The sequence below is a fragment of the Cebus imitator genome, unplaced genomic scaffold, assembly GCF_001604975.1.
Source record: "Cebus imitator isolate Cc_AM_T3 unplaced genomic scaffold, Cebus_imitator-1.0 Scaffold148, whole genome shotgun sequence".
NCBI lineage: Eukaryota > Metazoa > Chordata > Mammalia > Primates > Cebidae > Cebus > Cebus imitator.
In genome coordinates, this window is record NW_016107463.1 from 2,707,824 (window position 1) to 2,730,925 (window position 23,102).

General features: G+C 37.9%; 1 protein-coding gene and 1 pseudogene across 13 annotated transcripts in view; one reads left to right on the forward strand and one right to left on the reverse strand.

Moving 5' to 3' along the window:
- The window catches only part of LOC108314151 (muscular LMNA interacting protein), a 269,710-nt gene that overhangs the window by 124,351 nt on the left and 122,257 nt on the right, over positions 1-23,102 (forward strand). For 12 of the 13 annotated variants that reach the window (XM_017542898.2, XM_017542904.2, XM_037743614.1 and 9 more), the window contains one exon: positions 12,345-13,919. The exons of the other annotated variant lie outside the window; for it this stretch is intronic. In XM_017542898.2, coding sequence (XP_017398387.1) covers positions 12,345-13,919 — 1,575 coding nt within the window. The remainder of the gene's footprint in view (positions 1-12,344; positions 13,920-23,102) is intronic. 13 annotated transcript variants of the gene reach the window in all.
- Positions 5,212-8,624, reverse strand: LOC119473310 (annotated as a pseudogene).

The window sequence follows — 23,102 nt, forward strand, 5'->3', positions numbered from 1 at the left end:
TTAGTCAAGAAAGTGTGCTTGGTGAGCTGAGTCCATCAAGAAGCATATTTCAGATATAAGAAAGACCTAGTGAAAAGATAGTAATTAGATATTAGAGGTAGACCCATTGATTTTAAATTAGTAAAAGACTAGTAAAATGATTAACGAGGAAATAAGAGTAAGAAAAATAATTTCCCGTGTTTGTCTTAAGGAAAACATCTTTTGTGGTCTCGAAACCCACCAGGGTGTGGCTGACCTCAGTGAAAGGGGGAAAATATACCACTCCAAAACTTAGCAGCAAGATTGAATGGTTCTTTCAAGGTAGAGAGAGTCTGGTGCAATAGGAGAAGCCCCGCATCTGTGATGGCAAGAAAGAAAGGATGTGGACAGTGAGGCGTTTTGAAGACAAAAATTAGAATAATTTTGCCATTGACTGGCTATTTTCTATAATGAAAATATAAGGTGACTTTGATGAGGTATAGTTAGAATGTTAGAAATGCAGAGGCTGGCTTTGAGAGTAGGTAGTGGATGCAGAGCTCTAACTTCGTAACAGTGACCGTGAATTGGTACCAAGATGTCCTGTTTAGGATCTACTAGAGCAGGCACTTGGAATCAACCCAAAGTAGTTTAAAGGACATTTTTACTGGCATGTTGATCTTTTTGTTTTACTAGGACAGGACCAATGCAAAAAGGCAGAATAGGTATTGGAGTTTTGGTGCCACACCATCTTTATTCCTGAAGTCTTCACTGATTTTCTGATGGTGCATTTTTATTACCTGCAAGCATCTAGTATCTTATATTGTCTTCTGGTAATAAAAGACACACTCTGTGGTACTCACATTTTCACTGGACTAAAAGATTTATTTCATCTTGAATTTTGTTCTCAGCTATGTATTGGAACAAAATACAATCATATAATTAAAGGTATTCTCAATAAGCTGTAACAGGTTTAAACATTTCTTTCTTGCCTCAGAAAAGATAATGAAATCGTTGGAGATGTAGAAATATGGAAATCAGAGATGTGGAAATTTCCATTGTTAGAGTACAACAGCTTTAGGTGACTTATTTGAGAAAAAAATGTAGGGGTGATGATATTAATTCAAAAAATTAACAAAGCAATTGTTGGGTCTCTGATTTACTCTTTTTGCTTACTGATATTTTTTTAACCCTTAATTGGCCATTTGTTTTTTTTGTGTGTGTGTGTATCCAAATATAGAGAAGTGAATCTAGAGACTAAATGCATCCTTTAAAATCTTTTTTCCAAAAAGGGTTATTTAGGAGCAGGTTATAGTTCATGTTATTAGCACTCCAAATAAAAAAGCAGAGCTCAACCTCATATATTAATTGTGGCTGAAGATTATGATTACCAGTAATAGAGGAATACTAGATCCTAAAGTGTTTGACCAATTACCAATTGTTTGAATAATTACCAGTGTTCTTGTTTCTGTTTCCTATAATAATCTATTTGAGTGAACAGTAGGTCATCATGAAATAAAAATTAGATGAATATTACCACAAGTGTAAACTAAGGAGAAATGACCAGGGCACCAAAGAAAGCAGTCTGGAAGTTTAATATAGTGAACTGTAAGGTACAAAGTCTAAACAAACAATTACACAGTTGGGCTGCTTGATGCAAACAATATCAAGTTTTCAATCAGAAATGCAGTCAAGTAAGTAAATTTCTAGCCTTCCTGGTGAAAATGAATCCATATATAGAATTATCTATAAGTTAGCTCTATTGGTTAGTCATTGATAAAGTATTCCTAACAAATGTCTTCGCTTCTTAGTCTGGCCTTTAACCTTTCCACAACCTAGCCTAGGTTTCTTTTTCAGTCTATATCTTTTACCTCTATTCTTCAGCTCTCCTGAACTATCACCAAAGTACGTACTTCATACCTTCCTGTCTCTGAGCCCTTGATTCCTCTGGTTGAATGTTTCCTTCTTCCCTAGCTCTTCTCCATTTTGACCTAGGCTACTTGATAATTTAATCTGAGTTCAAGTAGCCTCTCTTCTTAAAGATGTTCCTTTTGGAAAAAAGTTAGTTCTTGTTCATCTTTGTGATTTTCTTTATTATTTTGTAGTTTTTAGTAGGGAAAAAAATCTCCATTATAATTCCTTTTCATTCTGGTGTAATAATATCCTTTTATCTTTCTTCCTTACTGACTGAAAACTACCTGAAGTCAAGTTTTGGTCTCTTGTTAATTTCTGTATTTCTAGCACTTAATCCAGTGCCTTACACATAAAGGGGGTTCAATAAAGTGAGTAAAAAAAAAATTAAAAAGTTCACATTTTGTTTCACCTTTGAAGTCCTTGTTCAGATATCGATACCTTCATGAAGCTGTTATGTTTCCCTCAGTGAAAGCAAACTCTCTTCCAATATAATTTTAATAGCTTGTTTTTTCTGTACATATTTTATAATTATCATAGGCTGTACTATAGCTATTTAGATACATGTCTTATCTCTCCTAACAGATTGTAAAGTTTTTACAGGTAAAGCCCATGTCAAATTCAGTTTTATTAAACATTTTGTCCCCTGCAGTGGTTAGCATATTATCTTGGACAGTCAATATAAATATTGTGTTGAATATATAAAGTCCCCAAGTGCTTTCTTTGAAATGGCATGTTTAAGTAAAAGTATCTTATGTTAAAAAAAAAATCACTAAATAACTTTAAAGCACATCAAAAGTAAACATGTTACATAAAATAAGGTGTCAAAATCCTCTTAAATAAAATTTAGAAGAGACTTAAATGTTCACATAAAAGCCTAAGAATTTTCTTAGGGATAATATTAGCATTAAAAGAGAGGTTGAATACACATACAACACAGTGATTCATCTGAAAGACCTATGATAAAGTTTGGAGCTAAGATAGTGACAGTGGGAATCAACAGAGAGCCTTATGAGGTAGCATTAACTGAACTTGTTCATTGACAATATATGGGAAATTAAGCACGAATGGGTTTATTTCCTAGGAAATTGGATGAATGTTGGCATCATTAATTGAAGAATGAATAACAGGTCTTGGGAGGGGATGGGAAGAGATTAGACATCTGATATTGAGTTTTAGAAGCCTTGGTGACACTGCATGATGATATCTACAAAAAAGCTGGAAGTATGAATCCTGGACACAGGAGAGAGAAGGAAGACTGGAGATGTTTGCTACATAAGTTAAAGTGATGGGAATTTACTCAGGGAAAGAAGGTAAAATAAGACAGGATTCAAGCCAGGAAACAGGAAAATATAAAACAAGCTGTGAAAAAAGAGAAGCCAATGAGAAACCTAGATGTCTTTTTTCTAAGAGGGGAACCAAAGAAGCCTGAGAGAGTGGTTTTATGCAGTGGAAGCTACGGGACTTCCCAAAAAGAGGAGTCTGTAGTGGACTATAAAACAAGGTCAAATAAAGTAGGGCCCCTGAGTCCATTAAATCTGGAAATTAGGAGGTCATTTGGTGACTTTGGTGGGAACAGTGTGAGTGAGGTTATGGGGACAGAAATCAGGCTGAGAAATGGTTAGGAGGTAAGGAAAGGGAGGTCTTGCATTGGAGGGGTGGTATGGGAAAACCAAAATGAGATGGGCAAGGTACTGGCCATGTACCTCTGGGTGAGTTACTTGAAGTCATAAACCTCAGTTTTCTCATTTGTAAAATGAGTTGGTAGATATCAAACTTCTTTGTGAAGATTAAATGAGATAATCCATGCAAAGTGCCTAGAATAGTGCCTGGCCAATAGCAGGCTCTCAATAAATGATTTTCTGTATCTAAGAAGTCTGAGATGGCAGCATGATTTTTGGGCACAAAGTAAGGAACATGTGGAGAAGGAGAGTTTTACATCTCTTTCAAATGTGGCTCAGAAGTAAGAACTGGGGAGAGGAACATGGATCATAAAAATAAGACCAGAAGAACTGACTGGGGCTAAATAATGGAGGTTCTGACATGAAGGAATTTGGACATTGGCACATATGTTTATTAAATAAGTAGATTTCATGAATTCATAGAAGAGAGATTACAGTAAGTTATTTGGATGGGGCATTAGACATAGAAACCATTCATATACCCCCAGGCCTCAACTTTAAAATGAAATACCCTATTCATACCAGCATACTGCATTACACAGCCTTCGTGTGTCTCTCTTACCGCATTAGATTCCTAAACCCCTTAAACTTGACAAAAAATATTTTTCTCACTTCTGCTTCCCATCACATAATACAATGCCTGGAATACTCTGGGTTCTTAAATAATGTCTGATAAATGAATGAATGATTCTCCTTTTTACATGATGTTGTGATATAAATAGAGAATAGACATTACATAAACCCTCTTAGGGAGCATTCCAAGCTGAGAGAAGTCGATAATAGAGTATGGAAGAGCACCTAGGACTCCTGCCTTATAGTTAGCGCTGTTGCTCTGCGTTGTGCTTACTTAAGCAAATAATCTATAGCTTCTGATCCCAGAGATTTAGAAGTTGAAAACCTTGAAAGAAGCTGGGAGGTTCAACTTTCATGCGGGATTCGGCTAAGTGGTAGAGGGCTAGTTTGGAATGTCAAAGTGCTTCACGAAACACGCCCTGTTTATATTAGAAAGCCACAGATTGAGTGTTCATAGCCATCAGCTGGATGGCTCTTTGCATGCAGAGCAGAGCCACGTGGGCCCTGATCTTGCACTCAGTAAGTGAGAGGTGATTAGTAATTCAGGTTCCACATGGGCCTTCTTGGTCATATAATTGCTTTGAGCAGTTGGGGAGGATTAAAAATTTAGAGGCCCTATTTTTTTTTTTAAATGATTCCACCCCTTTACTTTGCCTTTGTGGACACAACTCCCGCTCCGTGAGGCTCCAGCAGCCCAAGGGAGAAGCTTCCGGTACAGGACAGTTTTTAGACACATGGCCTGACCGTTTGCCATTCGACGATTACAGCAAATGATTCTATTTGTGATTTCTACCCTTCCCATTGCCTCCCACCCCCCGCCCCCCAAAAAAACCTGTACGTGAGTTTACAAACGTATTATCATATAAATAATGAGACCCGTCCTGGTGGGAGCCTCCTCCGTTGTCGCTGCTGGAGATGAACGCGGAGGGGCGCTGTGCCACATAGACTGCCTGTGACGTCGGGAGTCTCATGGCGGCTGTCCTGGGCCCGCCGCTGGCGTTTTCGGCACCTCCAGGCTCAACCACCGCTCTGTCTCTGCTGTGCCCAGGGAAGAGCCGGAGGGCTGCGAGTGTGTGCGGCTTCCCGCCCGTCATCGCTCGGGCTCGAACTCATGCTGGAAGGGACGCTTCCTCTCCCTACCGTGCTTCCTGTGGGCAGGCCAACCCTTCCGCGGACCCTGGGAGCCGCAGTACCGGCCAGCTGGCAGCGCCCTCAGAGGCTGAACTCCGGAGCCGCTTCTCAGTCACCGTGCAGGGAGGGTAGTGGCACTCAGTAGGTGCAAGAATTCTCCTCCTCTTCCATCACATCCCCGTTGGTCATACTGAGGACAGGAAACTGTTCTTCTGTGGGGTCTGTAGGCAGCTGCTGAACTGCAAGCCAATACAAGCTTTGCTCCTTCTGTTTGCTGGAGGTCTCTTCGGCCTTGGGCCGCTAGGCCCTCGGCACCAGCTGCAGGTCGTCCAGGCGATTGTCCACAGTCACAGCGTTGAGGTGCACCACCTGGAAGCCAGGGGCCACAAGCCAGCCCCCCAGCCCGCCCCCGTGCCCTCCCACAGCAGCTCATGAAGCCACGACCCCCCGCCCCACCCCGTGCGGCTCCCACAGCGGCTCACGAAGGCGTCTCCCTGAGCCCCTTTCTTGGTTCTTGTCAAAGGCATAGGAAATGGACAAATCTCTGACCAAGTGATTTAATTTTTTTCTACCAACTTTTCTCCAGTGATCTTCTCACTGCTACCTCTCCATTTATTTTCTTGCTTTGGGTGAGTATATGTTCTCTTCTTTTATCTTGTTACCTTTCATGGTGAATGAGACTAGAGTTACTTAGGAGAATCTTTATGAATCAGTGAGAGGCCCCAGGCTCTTCTCTCTATTGCTGGCAGAATCCCTATAGTCCCTGAATGGTAGCTTGTCACTTCCTCTGGATGGATTAATTTGTGCTATTAATCGGGTACAAAGGAAGAACATGCCTGGAAAATCAAGTCACTTTGACAATTCCAGCAGAAAGATGATGTAGCCTTTTAAGAAGAGAGTCCCCTGATTGGTTGATGTCAGAATTTGAGAACTTGTTGATGTCAGAACTTGGCTGGGGAGGTAGAGACTGAATTAGAGGTCTGAGGCAATGTTCTTCCTACCATCTTCTCATCCTTACTGCCCAGAGTCTAGAGCAGAATAAGAGGGGGCAATTGCTGAGGAAGGGGTCAGACCCTCTTCAAGGAGACACTATGTCTCTGCTTCTGCATCCTTCTGTTCCTCCATCTACTAGACATTTTTTTTTTTTAATTCCTGCATGAAGATAGTAGGCTAGGCACTGAACACTAGGGGTACAAACTTTAAATGACATATAATTTACCTTTAAGGAATTTAAAAAGTGTATGTGCCTGGAAATAATGACAACAGCATGCCCAGAAAACATTGGGAAGCCTATGGGGAGGATGCCAAGTCAGCCTGGACCATCAGAAAGGGTTCACAGAGGCAGTGTTGCTGAAACTTGAAGTATGAATACATTTTTTGGCATTCCAGAAAGGTAATAGGCAAGGAAGTGCCAGCACTTAAGAACAGGGTGGGAGATGAGAAGGAATGAAGGAATATGAAAAGGACTCATCAAAAGATTGGAAATATCCTAGGAAAGGGTAATGAAATAGAGGCCCTAGATAAAAGTATTGAAAAGGAGGGATGGATTAGAAGAGTTACACCATGAACAGAAATCAGAAAAGGTAAGGGATTCAAGTGCCTTTTGGTTTTAGGAAAAAGAAATAATTGTAGACGTTAGTGATAACAGTTTTCCATGTAAGGGTGGAGGACAAATCTGTTAAGTCAGTGGGAGGCGTATTAGTTTTCTGTTATACAATAGATTACCACAAATGTAGTGGTTTCACAAATTTACCTATTTCTCCTGGTTTCTATAGATTAGAAGTCTGGACATGGCTGAGCCAGGTTCTTTGCTCAGGATTTCTCACTAGGTTGAAATCAAGGTATCAGTCAGTTTGGCGGAATTTATTTCCTTGAGGCTGTAGAATTCATGGCAGCCTGTTTCTTAAAGCCAGTAAAAGAGAAAAAGTATCTCTGCTGCTTTGAGTCTCTAATGCCAAAGACTTTTTTTTTATTTTTATTTTTTATTTTTAAGAGCTCACTTGATTAGGTCCTACCCACACAGGATAACCTCCCTTTTAATTAACTTAAAATCACCTGATTCAAAGACCTTTGTTACATTTGAAAAATTCCTTCACCTGTGTCATATTCTATTAGAGTCAAGTCACCATTTCCACCCACACTTAAAAGGAAGAAATTTTACAAGACTGGGACTTTTTGGGTAGTCATTTTAGGGTGTGTTGGCTACAAGAAGTAAGAAACTCAAGGCAGTGATTATATTGTGCAGACTTGACTGAGAAGAAAAACACATAGGCCTGTAATTATGGGAAATACAGGATCAAGACAGAGCTTGGAATATATATGTATGTGTTTGTTTTTCTTTTGCTGCCTAACAAACCATGCCAATATTTAGTGTTTTAAAACACAATCTTTTATTTAGCTCAGAAAGCTACTGGTCAATAATTTGGGCTGTTTTCAGCTATGTGGTTCTACAGATATGGGCTAGATTCAATTAATCTTTGCTGTGACCTACCTATGTCTGTGATTGGCTGTTGGGTTAGCTGGTGGCTGGTTAGCTGTTTGGTGGCTGGGTAGTTGTCTGCTGAGATGTGGTCTTATATCTTCCAGTAAACTAGGCTGAGCTCATTCATATTATGGCAGTGTTCTGCACGCAACAAGCCAGTAAACCTCAGTGCACAAGTGTTTTTCAAGACACTGCTTCTTGTATTGCATTTGATGATGTTGTATGGGCCAAAACAAGTCATTTGGCTACCTAGATTAAAGGGTGGAATAAATGACTTTCTGAAAGAATGGAAAAGAATAGAGAATTGTGACGACTTTCACTATTCAACACAATGATATTTATTATTATGTTTTTAAAAGAGTGAATTTCTGTTTTATATCTATGTTAGGATCAGGGAACTGGGAAAAAAATAAAAAGGGTAAATACATAGGATATGGGGAATAACCGACGAAATGACATTTCTAAGAGAGCAGGAGCTGCTGTGATTCAGAGTACACAGGAGAATTCACCTTTAAAAAAGTGAAAGGTTTTTAAATTCACCTTCCTTAGAAAGAGGGAAAGGGAATAAAGGCAATTCTACCAAAATTCATTTTCCTGGTAATCTTGATTTTCCTTGGAGTTAAGAAACCTAGGCCATCTGTTGAACATAATGGGAGAAATAGCAGGTTAAGGGTTTGCGGAGAACATGAAGTTTTTGGAAAAGCTGTTCATCAGAACAGTAGAGGAAGCCAAGGTCAACATAATAACAAAAAAAGAAAACACAAATCAACCAACCAAAAGAGGGAGAAGTGCAGGACCCAGCTGAGACTATAGACGTTGAACTTGTGCTTTCACCAATCCCCAGTAACTCACCCAACCAGTATGTGAATTGAGAAAGCCTCCCCTTCCATAGGTTAATTCAGTGCAGGGGAATTCAGTCCCACTCGGCTGTTGCCCTTGTGTAGGATGCAGTTTGAAAAACAGGTGCAGTGGTCCTGCCAATTAACAAGTGGTATCAATTTTTTCTTAGAGCAACTTTAAGTAGACTAGATCTAGAAACATAATGACAATTGCTGGAATTGCTTTAAGAATGAAGGTTTGCCAAATTGATTGGCAAGAGAACATTGGTAAGAAACCTCAATAGCTAGAATGTTGACAATGCTGGCAAGAAGGTTGAGATTTAACAAAGTATTACTGAAACTTAAAAAATAGAGGATGAGGAGTATGAGACTGGATAGCAAGAGAGGGGCTTTGTCATGAAGAAAAGAGCTTTAGTTAGTGGTAGACACAAAGAAGACACTGATGAGATCTTAAGCATAGGTGATCAGATTTTAAAATTTCAATCTGGTGGTAGGTTAAATGGGGTGCAAGTAGAAGTAAGAACACCAGAAAAGGTTATTTAATCTTTTAAAGATTAGGTTTCTGCCTCGTGTCGCTGTACAAATTCAGGAGGGAGAGCACAACTATATGCAATCCACATCTGGTGCTCTCAGAATCTCGGGAACTATTCAAGATACTAGGTATCAGATCAGTCATTTTAGTTTTCATTCAAATGCTTTCAGATCTCATAGAAATACCAGGGAAAACTGAATATATATACAGGAGGAGTTCATTTTAGATTTACTAAAAATACAAGGCAGTTCTACAATAGAAATTTGTTGTTAAAATAACTGATGGTCTCTATCATATAAGATCTGAGGGTGAATTTATGATTAGGATCATCTACCTAATGATAGGAGCACATTGCATCTTTTGTTACTGAGATTATTGTGAATGTTTTCCAGAGTTCTGGATAGTCTTTCTAGGAGAAGAGAGTTTTGAAAATGACTTTAGAGAGTTTTGAAAATGGCAAGGAGGTTTCCAGCATAGTTCCGGGGACTGGAAAAATGGTCATTGGTAGCTCTAGAGTGATGTTTGAAGCAAAGGAATCAATACAGGTGAGGTAAGAAATAAATGGTAAAAGAAGACCTAGAAAAGCCTTGAAGGAGAAGCAATTAAAGCATCAGTAGCAAACCTTGAGAACAACATAGGGGGTTATGAATGGGAGAGGAAGAAGACATGGGAATAATTTGTGTTAGATAGATGCCAATAGAGAAGTTTGGCATCACTAATAAGGGATTTATAGGAAGGGGTAAAATGAAGGACCGATTCTGAGCTACCGACTGAGAATTTGACAGGTGCCCATTTTTTCTTTCTGCATACATATTTTCCTGCCTTTACTTTCTCTTTTTAAAAACGTATTAATTAGAGAAACTTAGGAAAATCAGTCTTTTTATTTAAAAAAAATCCTTCACCCCTGGAAATTTTATTAAAATATGGTGTCACATTTTTATATTAATACAAATTAGGATAACATCATGGTATTTTTGCAAGTTAAAAATAAGTATGTTGCATATTCTTATCAATATATTAAACAAGAAAAGATAAGAATTATATGCAGATTAATATAAACATGGTAAACATCTTTAGACTTCGCAAAGCCTTTCTGTTAGAAGTTCCTCAATAATCAATGTTTTAAATATATTAAAACATATAATAAAATTCTGAGGTATTTATATTAGGTAAAATATTATTGTAGTAGAATGTTTGGTCATTAGAAACCATCATTTTGAGGAAGTTGGAGAGGTTAGTCTTTTCCTCTGAATGAGACCCTAACAATTACAATTAACAATTATGGTCTTAACATAGTGATACTTTGGTGAATATTCAGGGTAAATAATTGAGTTTGTCATATACACTAAAGTTATTTGGAAACAACAGAGCTGAAAAGGTAAGATTTTTGTGATTGCTGTTATTAATTTACAGAATTATTTACCAAACAGCTATTCTAGGCTTAGTACAACACGCAAAGACACACTACACAGCCTAGAAATGTTTCTATGTTCTTTTAATTAGGAGAGATCCATCATAGGAAACAATTAGAGAAGACTTTTCATTTGTGGTTAAAAAAAAAAAATCCCTAAATATATTATTTACCCTAACAATCTCTTAATTACATATTTAACTACAAATGATTGTATAACGCCAAATAAGACATGGCCATTCTTGTAGTGACAGAAACATTCAGTTGCCCAGCTAGGAGTGTTTGGATTTAAATATATCTCTAACCACATGGATCAGTTACATAAACATTGGCTAAGCAGACTCGTTTCTAAGTAACCCTTACATGAGTGAATTGCTAAGCTTTCTTCCTTTATTTGATTGAATTCTGCTTGACTTTCAATTACTTCTGATTTTCCCATATTCTGGGTTATGCCAATATATTTAGGCATTATTAATGTAGCAAGAATTCGTCTGTGTTGCAAAGATACATATATATTTACATATAAAAGACAGGAACATTTTGGGTATGTTTACTTAGAAACTTAAAAGTTTGGGATGAGTTGTTTGAATTTGCCAGTTTTAAATATTTCTAGAGATTAAAACTGTATGGTATGAAAGCCTCTGTTAGGTCTGATGGAAATCTTACAGTGTTATAAGCAAAATCAAGAAATATCTTTTACTTTATTTATAAAGATTTTGCCAAGTTTGATTGTTATGTTTATATATATTTTCCTGCTATGTGCTTAATGCAATATCTATATGTAAGTCTTAATATTTATTGATATTTTGAATGACTGATGTTCTCTAAATTCTTTATTATACATGCATGTTTATTAATTCTTTTATATATTGTCATAAATCAATGACTTTGAAGGGAAACCTCTGTTTAAAAGGTATTCAAATTATTTATAACTTCAGTACTTAAAGTACTAGATGATTTTTAAAATGGCACAAGACTACATACATCCAGTTGTTTCACAGGCTCTCACTGGCTTCTCTTGCAAAATGATGAATTGTTCTTTATTTCCTTTTTATTTGGATTGGTGGGTTTTCTTGTTTCAGGTGGATTGTATTTGTAAAGTATTCTGGCTTCTTTTGGTATAAAAGAGAGCCTATTTCTTCCAGCATAACCCAAATAATTTGTTAAATGTTCATTATATGTTCATGTTAAATGTTTATTCTGGCAAATAAGAAAATTAAGCTAAATCTTCCCGTCTAATTTGGACTTTGCTTTCACTCTCTCAGTTTATCATTCTGTGTTGATATTGGGTGTTTCAGCTTTTGAATTCTGGGTACTTTTCCAAGTTCACAGCATGTAGGAATTAAATAGTAGAAACTCTTAGAATTTTAAACACTTGAAGTGTGTTAAGAATTTTTTTAAGGCTTGTAGTCATTATTATAATATTATGGTTTATATTCTTACAATGGAAGAAAATGATTTTCCAAAGTGAAATTTGCAATTTATACTGATGGTGATTTAAATCTTTCCAAATCACACAACTCCAAATTAAGATAAATATTTTAGATGCTGTCAATGAATTATCTTCCAACTATGCAGTACGATTTTATATTGATTTCATTCTGTGGAATAAATGAGGTATAGGATGTAATACTTCACAGCTTATTTGTATCTTATTTCAAATTCAAAGCAAGGCCTCATTAGCAAAACGAATTTCCTTCATTTTTATGGAGGTTTAAGATGTGTTCTTTTGTGTAAGTTGTTTGCATAATCGCGCAAGTGACAAGAATATTTTAATCGTTTCACAAATAATGTCCTATTTCAATCTGTCTATTTCTCTTTCCTCTAGTTAACTTCTTCTCCCACTACCTCTGAGCAGCTTGCCTGTAAACCACCTGCTTTCTCCTTTGTTTCTCCAACTAATCCGAACACACCACCCGACCCAGTTAACCTCGAGGGAGCCTCTGTCCTAGAGGAGTTCCACACTAGGAGGCTGGATGTCGGTGGGGCCTTGGTGGAAGAATCATCTACGTATTTTCAAACTACCGCTCACTCTTCACCCTTTTCTGCATCGAAGGGCACCTCCTCGACGTTACTGTTTCCCCATTCCACTCAACTATCAGGTTCTAACTTACCCAGTTCAACTGCAGCAGATCCAAAGCCTGGACTGACCTCTGAAGTTCTGAAGAAGACATCTGTCACCTCACATGCCCTTAGTAGTGGAGAAAGTCCGAGAACCTCTTCTCTTCCACCGTCCTCCAGTGCTTCTCTGAAGTCGAGTTCAGCCTCCTACATACCAGTCCGCATTGTCACGCATTCACTCTCTCCGAGCCCCAAACCATTTACCTCCTCTTTCCACGGCTCTTCTTCTACCATCTGCAGCCAAATGTCATCTAGTGGAAATCTTTCAAAGTCAGGGGTAAAATCCCCGGTTCCCTCCCGGCTTGCCCTTCTCACTGCCATTCTCAGGTCAAACCCTTCCCACCAAAGACCCTTTTCCCCTGCATCCTGTCCCACCTTCTCTCTCAACTCCCCGGCCTCTTCCATGCTCACACTTGATCAAAAACCAAAGCAGACCCCACTGACGCCTAAAAAATCTCTCTCAAGTTGTTCCCTGAGAGCTGGGTCTCCAGATCAAGGGGAGCGCCAGGTTTCTGAGTTGACCCAGCAATCTTTTCGCCTGCCTGTTTTCACCCAGTCTACTCCCCTTTCGCAGGCGCCCTCCCTCTCTCCTACAAAACAGGCTAGTAGCAGCCTTGCTTCCCTGAATGTAGAGACAACACCATCACCCACTTTGAAGAGCAATACAATGCTCTCCCTGCTACAAACCCGTACATCCAGTTCTGTGGGTCTTCCTCCAGTTCCTCCAAGCTCTTCTCCTCTTTCCTCTTTAAAGAGTAAACAGGATGGGGACCTCAGAGGTCCAGAAAGCCCCAGAAACATTCATACATACCCTTCTACATTAGCCTCCTCTGCATTATCTTCTCTGTCCCCTCCTATTAATCAAAGAGCTACACTGTTTTCTTCAGAGAAGTGTTTCCATCCTTCCCCAGCTCTTTCAAGCCTGATAAACAGATCTAAAAGAGCATCATCCCAACTATCTGACCAGGAGCCGAATCCTTCAGTTCTTCCTTCAGTCCCTATCTCCAATGCTAGCTCTGCCTCTCTTCCCAACTTGAGGTCCTCCTCTCTCCCTCGTGCCAGTCTGCCCACCCAGATGCCCCACCTCAGTCCCTCAGCACTGTACCCACATTGCGGCAGTGGTACCCTGCCTTCAAGACTTCGGAAATCTGAAAGCACCACCCTCAACCACAGGTCACCTGTTTCAGCCCCGTCACTTCCCCTATTTTTAACAAGAACTGAGGAGCTGATTTCACCTTGTGCATTGTCCATGTCAACAGGCCCAGAAAATAAGAAACCCAAGGTATTTTTTGCATGTTGCATGATGCATGCTTATTTTGAAACAGGGAAGAATCTTTATTTTTCTCCAAGGCAGAAATCAATAGTTATAGTGTTCATTCTGTGACTATAAGGAGGAAGAAAAAGTACAAGAGGGCTCTAGGACTTGGCATATTTGAATGTGTAAATGAATTATAATGCATATAGAATTATGTGTTTCAGTCACATCTTTGGATTTTGTAAATCCTCTTCCTCTTCCTAATTTCTTATATCTATGACTCCAAGGGTATTATTTTCCCCCCGGTGTAATATGAGTTACACCATTGGTCTTAATGACAGAATTAAAGCCAAGTAGTTGAGATTTGGGACTATGATATATTTCTGACTGTTTATTAACAGGGACCCTAGCATCCATCCAAATATCCTGTACTGATGGAATAGTAGACAGGATTAATATAAAATGGAATATTATTTTAGATCTAGGCCTATGATATAGCCAAGCCCATTCTCCTGGCAGAAGGCAACTCTACGCTAAGGCATGCTGGCTTCTCAGCTATTCTCAAGTAATTCAGATTGTGGATCACCCACACTCAGAATTTGATAGGTGTTATATCAATAAAAGGAAACAATTAAAGTGCCTGCATAAGAAGACATGGTGATTTTCAGCTCAGTACATTGAAATACTGTAGTTTTAGAGCTTTGAAATATCATGGAGAGTATGTTTCACTATCACTTTTCAGATGAATGTCACGTTAAAGGGATAAAGTGATCTTCATTGTCTTGTAAATGATGTTACAATGCAATTCAAGTCAAAGCATGCATTAAATACCTGCTATATGTGTACCACTACTATACTAGCTTTCTTTGGAGAATATGTGGTTTCTTTTAAAGAGAAGTAAGAGAGATTTTTTTTTTTTGTCTTAGAACAATTCAATTTTAATCAGTGGAAAAAAAATACACAATTTGGAGAAGCTATCTACAGTTATTAAATCTACAACACAGCTAGAAAACCAATATAAGGCAAAATTAACTGTGTAAGTCAGATTATAAATAATCAACTGAGTTCAATATAGCAGGAATACTGTGATGGAACATGGTTACTGAGAGAAGCTATCAAAAACGTGAGGCCTGTGGGAAATGTTTAGGATTTAACATAATGAAGAGGAAAGGAGTTGGCATTTCAGAAATAAAAAACAACCTGACCAAATATACAGAAGATAATCCTAGAAGGCTGTGTGTGGAGACTTAAGACAATTGGCCTTATAATCTAATAGTAATAATAACAATATCAAGTGCTTTCTGTGAGTCAGGAACTATGCTAGTATACAAAATAGTTGAAAAATTAATTAATGGATTACATCAGTTAAATTTTACAATCATATGGAGTTGGCAATACTATTTTCCCTATTTTGTACACCAGGAGACTGAAGTTCAGTGAATAACTTGTCTGGGTGATGGGTCTGGTACAGGGCTGGCATTTATATAATATTAAGTCTGCTGATTCTTGAAGCCATATTCTTTATTACTATGATTTATTGCTACAAAGAAATAACTCATGTTAGCAATTTAGCCTGACTTTATAATTCTCATGAAGAAAATCATTATTAAGGAATAATGACCAGAATTCACAATTTATATAATTTTGGGATTATTTTAAAAATGTATTGGAGATTAAATCATTGTATTTTAAACATTGAAAGCAAATGAGATGGATGAAATTTAGCTTTTCTGTGATTCTCAATTGAAAATCCTACTTATTTGAGGTAAATTGACCTGTTTGTTATATTTTATATACATATATGTGATTATAAAATTCATCTGTAGAGTATTTAAAACAAACTGACATTCTGTTACTGTTTCCTGAGTGTATTAACTATTATTTTTTAAATCATGCTGCTATATACTTACTCTTTTTTTGTGTGTGAAAGATAGTTTTACTCTAGAAGCTGTTTCAAAGTGTTTCTATGTGTGTTTCACTGCACTTTTCGTTTTCTCCTGTTTTGAATATAGTCAGACAGTTGGAAGATGGTGAGCCCCCAAAGGGCTTTTGATACATTAAAGGCCTATTTATTGAAGACCTATTATTTTCTGGCTTTCTTCCTGCACCCAACATTGAAAAATTTTCAGCATTTGCTCTTTTCTTTTAAAAGAATTTCCAAGTAAAAAAACTCAAAGAAATGCAAGGTAAATTTGATGAAAAGGAAAATAAGAAGAATGATTATAAATTTACTACCAGTAAAAATATCAATTGATTTCTTTGAACAGAAAAGAAAAGCTTCTTATGGGTAAAATTTATAATAACTTCTTCAAAAATAGACTAGCATGGACTCTATGAGACCATGCTATTCTTTTTCATGCTTATTTTCTCTTTGCATCTTGCTATATTATCTCTTTAGGTAAAAGTCAAGTTAGCCCACTTTTTTTTTTAAATTACAAACAATTATTTTCAAAGATTGTAACGAGTATAAAAAATTTATTAAAATTGGTGTGGAATAGGTAAATCTTATCCTGATCTGTTTTGATGTTTGACTAATATTTCAATTGGTAACATTATTTTATAGACTGATAGGAAGAAATAGACAAAAGCTGTGTGATATTGAAGAATTTATGATGTGCTTTCATGGCTAGTTTCTTGTCTTTTTCCTTCTAGTGTGCTACTAAGCTGAGCACAGGGCTCTTTTTGAAATCAAAGAGCTTTAGATTTAGGTCAGCTTTCCTCACTCCCAGATTCTGAAATAATAGGGGTCCTATGATACAGATGGCCATCTAATTAAAACATGAATGCTTGAAGGATATTAGTTTAAAGTCTGGGCCCTACTGTCCTTTGATGTTAAAATAAAATGGATTAACCATAGTATGCTGAGCTAAATTCAGATGTAAAGTGTGTTTGATGTTTCTTTTTCATAGATAAAATTTTAAGGTTCTGAATGTACTTGCATTTGTATGATATAATTACTATGATATGTTAAAGTTAGATGTAGTTTAAAATACTATTTCACATTATAATCATGGCGTAGACAGGATGGGTGTTTGAATGCTGCTCAGCCTGTTTTTCTTTTTAAGGAAAGGTCCCATTGTGTCGCCCAAGCTGCAGTGCAGTGGTGCAGTCTTGGCTCACTGCAACCTCTGCCTCCTGGGTTCAATTGATTCTCCTCCCTCAGCCTCCCAAGTAGCTGGGATTATAGGTGTGTGCCACCATGCCTGGCTAATTTTTATATTTTTAGTAGAGACAGGGTTTCACCATGTTGGCCAGCCTGGTTTTGAACTTCTGACCACAAGTAATCGCCTGCCTTGGCATCTTAAAGTGCTGGGATTATAGGTTTGAGCCACCATGCCCAGCCTACTTTTTGATCAACATCTATATTGTCTGAGCCTTTTTTTTCCCTTGAAAAAGACTGGATATTATAAAATTCACCCATGGAGTTGTGTCTGGGTCCCCAATCTGTTTTGCCTTCATTTATAGAAGAATTTAAATTTTTATCCTAGTGAGTTATCACGGGGTTCCATATGGAAATTGGGATGAACATTACATCAAAGCCTCATATCGTCTGCTACTTACTGAAGATAGTCTGAAGATTAGTCTGAATTATAAAGAGTCTCCGTTGATGGGCCTGCCCTGGGCTTAAAGCTGTTTGGACACATAGCTTGTTTAGGGAACAAGTTGAGAGCTATTTGATATTTCATAAAAGTTTATAGATGGTTTTTTATTCACGGAAGTGAATTCCTTTATTCCTTTATTCCTTTAAGGCATAAAAACCTTCCCAAATACATCACTCTGAAAACTTAGGGGCAGCAGTCTGTATGTGACTTTCTCCACTTCTGCAGACCCGCATGCAATTTGCAAAATGAACAATATGGAATATGTCTGCATGAGCTAAAATAGTTAATCTGGGTTCAAAGAAGTTCCTTTGATAAATATGTATTAAGTACCTGATAGGTGTGCTTTTCAAAGCTGTGAGGATATTGCAACGAATCAAATATGCAATGATGCTTGTTTAAAGACAGTTCATATTCTTTGGTGGAAGAGAAATAATCAACAATAACCCCTTCAAATAAGTAAATTATCTTGTGTGTTAGAAGGTTGTATATGTCATGGAGAACAGCAAAGCCCTGATTCTCAAGGGAAATAGAGAAGGGATGGTGTCACAAGTTATGCTGGGTTATTGGGATAGGTGATACTCCTTTAGAGAGTATAGTGAAGAAAATACTCTGAGATCACAGAGTGCTTGATAGGTACAAAGAATATATTCTCAGCTAGTGGTGAGGAACAGGATGTTGAGGTTGTCAGAGGGAGATGTAACTGGGAGCCAGATCCTGTAGGAGGGTCTTGTGGGCCACTCTTTAATCTTTGATTTTTACTTTAAGTAAGACAGGAAGTCTTTGGAGAGTTTCAAACAGATAAGTGACACAATTTTAACTATCTGACTGCTAGATAAGAATAGACCATGAGGGGGTGAAAGTTTAAGTTTAAGCTGGGAGAACTTAGAAGCCTATTGCTACAATCTAGGTGAGTGACATTGGTGACTATGGTCAAGTTATAGCAATGAAGGTGAAGATAAGATTTCCATTATGTTTTGTAGGAAGAATAACAAACATTCACCAAACATCAGAGCTATTATGTGAAATGGGGAAAAAAAACCCAGCTGAAACTAGCCTTATGTACCTTCTTAATTTTGTTTTTTTCTTTTTATCTCACTGTCATTGACTCTACTCCCTTCACAAAGTTCTTGGGAATCCTTGAGTTTCCAGGATTCTTTCTTCTTTGCTGTCTGTCACTTCGACCTCTATGCTAACCAGTTCTGTGTGCCACTCCCTGAGCTTCTCTCCAGCTAGCCTCTCTGAATTGATCCTAGAAATGGTACACACTCAGGTGTCAATGATGGACGAAAGCTGCTCTTCCCCTCCAGCCCCGTACTCCCTGGGGAGATTTGTATTTTGAGGGGAGTGTGCAATGTAACTCAAACAACAGAATTGTCAAAGTTAAAAACAGGGATCAAGATAATGCAGCAGATGTTTTAAGTTCACATCGTGAAGAAAGATGACTTCAAAAATCTGTGTTAGAAATGTTCTCAGGGTATGCTTGGAGTGGTGGAAGAGGATCTTTAATCAGCCAGGCTTGTCTAGGACTGGAACCATAGACAAAGAACTTAACATTTGTGTTTTTGTAATGTCTTTGAATCTTATTGTAATTTTCATTTAGATATTTCAAATCAACAAATATTTGCTGAACATCTCTTCTCTGCCAGGTTTGTATTAGGTGTTGAAAAGGAGAAATAATATAAAATCTCTCCTCTAAAAGATCTAGCAGGCAGATAGGGATGGCAAAATATAATAGAATGAAATAAAATTATACATTTAGGGTGTTAGAGAAACGAAAAGATAGATCAGGGATGTAAGGGTCCTGGGAAGTTTTCTCAGTTGGTACCTTGCCCATCTGCCTTACCAGGCAGTTTTTAACAGCTCTGTCCTTCACCTCTAGCTTTTGCATTAACAGGATCGTTATAGATTGTGCTCTGCTGGTAATCCAGCTATATGGAAGTGTCTGGGCAATCTCCTATGAATTGTATCAGAGCTTGGGCTGTGCTTTCGTCTCGGGACTGATGTCAGGGAGATTCTGACTCAGGCAAGGCAGACATGGTCACCGAGGAGCAGAAAGTGTACATGTAGAGTGATGCGCTCATATCCACCCAGGAATGCTCTGGAAGCAGTTGAACACGGTGGTAAAGAAGTCGTTCGCCAGGGTTTCCTTATCCTGTTGTTTATATAATCCAAGTTTCTTTCATTTACTGCAGCAGTCTCCAACCTTTTTGGCACTGGGGGCCAGTTTCATGGAAGACAGTTTTTCCATGGGTTGGGGGGTTGGGATGGTTTTGGGATGAAACTGTTCCACTTCAGATCATCAAGCATTAGATTCTCATAAGGAACACACAACCTGGATCCTTTGCCTGCGTGGTTCACAATAGGGTTTGCATTCCTATGAGAATCTAATGCTGCTGCTGAACTCATAGGAGGTGGCGCTTAGGTGGTCATGCATACTCACCGGCTGTTCACTTCTTGCTGTTTGGCCCAATTCTTGACAGGTACCAGTCTATGCTCTGGGGGTTAGGGGCCCTGATTTATTGCACTTAAAGCGTAACTATCAGTCCAAATCCCTGATTCCCAAGGCAACTAACATAGTTCACTTTGTGACCTCATGGATCTTTATTACTAGAGCCTGTGGTGGAATTTTAGGCATCAGCAGTAGGATGGATGACCATGGAGGAAAATATTTTCTGAAGGGGCAGAATGTGTTTTTGCTACTCTAACCTTCAAACGCAGCATTTTATTGCAGCTAGCAACTAGCATTGCCTAGATTAGCTCTGGTAAACATAAGTAATAAAGTGCCATTTTGTTTTCCAAGTCCAAACTTTGCCCTGCACCATGCGGAGGATATTTAAGAAATACTTATTGAATGTTAACTGAAAGCATAGATCACAAATTGGAGAGAATCAATAGGTATTACTGCATTGTTTGCCAGATTTCAGGTTTAGGCTGGTCATTCTTGCCTTCTCTGAATAGCTAATGTTTGTTCTAACCCTGTAATTCCATATACTATAATTCAAGTTATCTAAAATTAGAATGATTAATAATTTTAAACCAAAAAGGAAAATGAATGAATTTGGTTTAGCACTTGGAACCCTTGGAATGCTTAAAAGGAACTATGTTCCAAATTAGAATAAAAAATTTATATTTAGCTTGAGTATATATTGTTAAGAGAAACTAGAGGAAGGACAGTGGACTCAAAATGTATCTTTTATGGCAACAAATGGAATTCCTAGATTGAAAAGAGAAGGATATGTACATTTTAGAGGAATAGTGCATGTCATGTAGTAGGTACTCAATAAATATTTCTTGGCCAGGCATGGGGGCTCACACCTGTAATCACAGCACTTTGGGAGGCTAAGGCAGGAGGATAGCTTAAACCTAAGAATTAAAGACAAATCTGAACACCATGGTAAGAACCCATCTCTACAAAAAAAAAAAAAAAAAAAGAAAGAAAATAAATTAGCTGGATATGGTGCTACATGCCTGTACTACCAGATGCTCTGGAGGCTGAGGTGGAAGAATTGCTTGAGCTCAGGAGGTAGAGGCTGCAGTAGGTCATGATTGTACCATGGCTCTCTGGCCTAGGCAACAGAGAAGGACATGGTTTCCAAAAAAAAAAGAGAAAGAAAATATTTCTTGAATGAATACATTAGTTGAACATTTCATATTCAAATAGATTTACAGGATCAGTTAATGTCCACCAAATTGGAAGAACCCAGTGACAGGAGCTCCCAGTCCTTAGTATATGACTTGAGTGAAGATAAAAATGACACACCTAACAAGATGTTTCATGAAATAATCTAAAAATTCTTATCTTTATCGCTTACAATGACAAACCCAATCTAATCAGATAACACTTGATAAAGATAATGCCTACAGCCCTATTTTTGGGTCTAAAAAAGTATAAATAAGCATATTTATAGGATGTAGCTATTGGCAAATGTTTTGAAAAATGATGAAAGAATTAGGAATTTAGGTGATAGCCTACTCAGTATCATCCAACAATATGAAGTAACTCCAGCCTCCATTCTTGCATATTTTTAAACTCTCCACAAGAACTAAGGAGATGATCCCAATTATTATCTTCATTACATTAATTGAGTTTATCGTCAATATCATGGAGGTGATGACTATATTTTACTATGTGCTAAAAACACCTCTAGTTAATCACATTTTATAATTTTAAGGAATGTCAGAGGAGAGCAATGAGGGTGGTAGAATTCTGCACTTGAGCATCAGGGAGTTGGTGAAGGCAGCAATATAATTATCATGCAGAAGGGAGCTTTTGACATGAGTCATGATTTCAAGTGCGGGGAAATAGTACTAATGAGATAAGTTAGCAGGAAGCATATTTTGGCTCAATGTAGGGGAGAATTTTGTACTAATTCTAACAATTAGACCTGAATGTGTTGCCTTAGGAGGCAAGCAACTATTCATTTGGCTACTAAACAGAACAGGGATTCATGTCTCAGATGAGGAGGTTGAACCAATGACCTTCAATATCACTTCTTATTGTAAGATTCTGTGATATTTTGTGTGCAATAACAAGACATGTCTCTGTACAGGCTTTCCCAGCTATATTCCTTAGGGAAGTTGAGGATAGGAGAACAAACATTGTAAATGATTACGCATCCTGAAGGAAGAGGCAAGGGCATTTGTAGATATGTGCATAGTTGTTGGGTTAGAGTGGGCGTGTCCAAAGTTCAGCTATGACTTACATGTACTAGTTGGTCACCTTCAATTAGTTATTTAAGATAGTATCTACCTAATAGCTTTGTAGTGACGAGTGAGCTAATTCATATGAAGCTTTTAGAATTGTACCTGGCTCATAGCGATTGTTAGATATTGTTATTATTATGATTGCAACCAAAATTAATGATTCATAAAACCATCATAGAGTGAGGTGGTGTATTTTATTCTGCATTACATGTATGCTTATGTATTCTTTGGAATAAAATGTTATAGAGAAAGCATGTATGTTGGACACAGGCAGGCTCTTTATGGGCTGCGTGGTCTTGGACAAGTCATTTGACCTCTGCTTTTCTTAGTAACTCTCTAGTTACAGGGCTGCTGTAAAATTAAGTGAGTAATAGTAATAAATGTCAGCATAGTAATAAATGTCAGCCCATGGAAAGATAGTATTTCAATTTCAATCCTTATTCAAATATATTGTTATCTAGAGACCACAGCAGTACAGGGTCGATTTAGTAACTTAGGGCTTGAAGCAACCTGAAACATCTTCCAGCAATTGCCCCTCATGTAGGAGATGGGAGTGTAGGTTCCTTCAGAGTTGAGAGACTTGCAGAAAGCCACATAGCTTCTTCCTACGAGGGAGAAGAGCTCTATGGTAGAGGGAAAGTAGAAGATAAGTAAACATTCAGAGTACATTCTTTTGGGAAAAAGTGTGTAACTTCTGAGCTCTTGTTCATGTTTTACTGTGTGTGTGTTTGTGAATGAATGTGTGTGTGTGTGTCTGTATGTGAGTACATATGTATAGAGGTATATATTCCTGTGTATGAATGAGAGTGTGTAAGTGAGCATGTGTTTGTAAGTAAGAATAAGTAGGAATTGTTAGTGACTGATTATCTGACTGGGTTATAGTGACTGATTATCTGACTGGGTT